The sequence below is a fragment of the Anopheles aquasalis genome, chromosome 2 (assembly GCF_943734665.1).
Source record: "Anopheles aquasalis chromosome 2, idAnoAquaMG_Q_19, whole genome shotgun sequence".
NCBI lineage: Eukaryota > Metazoa > Arthropoda > Insecta > Diptera > Culicidae > Anopheles > Anopheles aquasalis.
Window position 1 is genome coordinate 38,270,001 of NC_064877.1, and position 2,500 is coordinate 38,272,500.

The 2,500-nt window shown below is 48.4% G+C and overlaps 1 protein-coding gene across 3 annotated transcripts in view; it reads right to left on the bottom strand.

The window, feature by feature from the left end:
• LOC126571324 (F-box/LRR-repeat protein 7) overlaps positions 1 to 2,500 on the bottom strand; it is a 5,534-nt gene that overhangs the window by 2,593 nt on the left and 441 nt on the right. Inside the window, exons 1-2 of one of the 3 annotated variants that reach the window (XM_050229739.1) lie at positions 2,149 to 2,298; positions 186 to 212 (exon numbers count right to left, since the gene is read on the bottom strand). The exons of 1 other annotated variant lie outside the window; for it this stretch is intronic. In XM_050229739.1, coding sequence (XP_050085696.1) covers positions 186 to 212; positions 2,149 to 2,193 — 72 coding nt within the window. In that variant the 5' untranslated portion in view covers positions 2,194 to 2,298. Of the gene's footprint in view, positions 1 to 185; positions 213 to 371; positions 556 to 793; positions 918 to 2,148; positions 2,299 to 2,500 lie in introns of those variants that run through there. One more of the 3 variants, XM_050229738.1, reaches the window with a different exon arrangement.

Below are 2,500 nucleotides of genomic sequence, written 5' to 3' on the forward strand. Positions count from 1 at the left end.
TCATCCGTTGGCGCACGCGCCCTCCACCGGCACCGGCGGCATGTAAGCGACGGAACGGGATCCAGCGGGCGCATGCTGTGATTTACTCATGGGTTATAGACGTGTTACGATGCGTGATCGTGATGATGGTTGCTATGGATACGGTTAGTTAGCGGTCCAGTGCATCGGCTTGTGGGTTTACTAACCGTTCCTGCCGAGTGCCCAAAGAAAAGCTGCAAAAAAGATAAGATGTTAGATGGCGGAAAGCGTTAAGCAAAAAACGTGTAACTAGCGCATACTAATAAGCGATTTGGTCCTAAATCAACCGAAGCAACAACAAAAAAAAGCGTGGAGGAGAACGAGACGGCACGGCAGGTAAGTCATCCACTTACCATTCGACTCTGTCGAAAGCTTCCGCTAGAGAAACTATCACTATGAACTAGTGAGGAGGAAAAGTTGATCGCATTCCACGCATCCATCCTTCCGTGGTGCCAATCGGTATTGTTTGCGTACTTAACCAGAAAACCAAGCGACCCTCAAACGATCTAGAAGGGGCAAGAACACCCCGTCCCCGGCCTAGTAAACAATCGAGAAGTTATAACAAAACTCCACTTGAATCGGGGATCATACGATTTCACCGAAAAATCCTGCTCAACTGTACTTGTTAATGAAATGTTTGGAATTTTCACAGAAACTTTGGGAAATGCTGCTCTACTTTACCACCTCAATGTAGCACTACTATTTGCATGCTGCCTCACAGTAAATCACAGATCAGTCCATTAAGTGTGCTGTTTGTTAGCCATTTTTTACCCACCAATTGCCACCAACTTCTGTTTACTTCACTTCTGCTGTTGATGATACTGTGCACGAGCAAATGATTTACGGTCGGTCGTAAAAAAAAAAACAAAAAACTCAGAGTTAAGTCCTCCCTGTCGCGATTTCGGTGGTACCGTAGGAATCGGTTAGAGTAATAGACCGGCCCGAAACACCACGTGCGGTTTCACAACGAACCACTTTCGCACTGCCACTGCCGCACGCTGGTGCTCGCTCAATGGCATTCTTTGCGGATCAAGTGGATCCGATAGCAAACTCGACCCGAAGTGCGCCACCACCAATCGTTTCGGTCACGGTGTAAGAGTATTGTCGGTGAGAAATTATAATTAAAAGTGATGCTACGTGCGGATTCGATGTTTCCCGTTGCCAGTCGGGATGATTTGATTGTGTGTGCAAAACCGATCCTCGTCCTCGCTGCCGGCCAACCAGCCAGCCTACCAGCCAGCTTCCCAATGCCTCGAAATGAGGGGGAAATGGATCACGGGAGTTTCTATGACATGCCTTTCCCCATGCCATGTTGCCTTTCTTATGATCGACAGAAGATATCCGTATCATTTTCCAAACGAATTCCACCGTAATTCGGCGAAGGTTGAATGTGTCATTAAAATGGGTCCAAACAGCCTGCTCGGCACCAGTAAGTTGTTTTAGCACCAGTCGCGGAACAGACATATTTTCGACTTTATTTATTTAATTACCAGGTTTTTCCCTACTCATCTGCTGCCAGTTTGCCGCTGTGCGCCACCGAATACAGACTGCAAAATGCCGCCATGTTCGCACATGCTGTTTATTTATCTGACACATTTTCTACATTTTCATTGCCTGCCGAGGCCAGAGGGTCGAATTCACACCCCGCTCCGCTCCCGCGAAGAAGAGGTTGAATGCATCATCGGCGAAGCCATCATTTTTCTTTATAATGATTGAATAACATTATGTCACGAGCTGGCCGGGCGGTGTTATAGGATTAGCGCGTTGCCAAACGGCGAATTCCCTCTGTCCTTGGCCTGCACCGACGATCGGTGCCTTTGGACTTTCGTCAACAATTTTAATGGCTTCACTACGGGTGTTAACCGAGTGGGGAATCCCCGTTAACACCCTCGGTCTCGGTGTTGTGCACCCGCAGTGCCTAAGTGCAATGCCAATGACGCATCCATACGACACGGAGTACCCGGCCACAGATGTGACGATCATCATCTCTTTACCCAGAACGCGCGTAACGCGTCAATCAATTGCCGCATCAAATTTCTGTAAAAATAGTATCTTCACCGGTCACCGAGCGGAAGATCAGGTGTCACTGTTCCTCTTTCTAAAGAAGGCGCTATGGTACCGCGAGCCTACCTGCGACGGTCGCTTCCTGAAGGTAACGGGAAATAGTAAATCCATAATGACACTTTCGTTAACTTGCACCGATAACTAACTGCAACACTCGGTCTGCGTACCGGTGGCGACGACACTCGAGTGCAACGATTGGGGTGTAATCGCATCGGATCAGGTTCGGAAGTAAGATCGTTGATCGTGAGAAGGCGCTGCACTGCCAATGTTACCGATGATGGTTGTATTGATCGCGTATCGTCGATATATTCGTTGCGACGATGCAACATTAGCTTCACCACCTCGAGGGATCTACCAATGGAGGCGCATGGTGTTTGCAGTTTTTCGAAACACGTGTTCTATAGAGTACCGCCGCTAC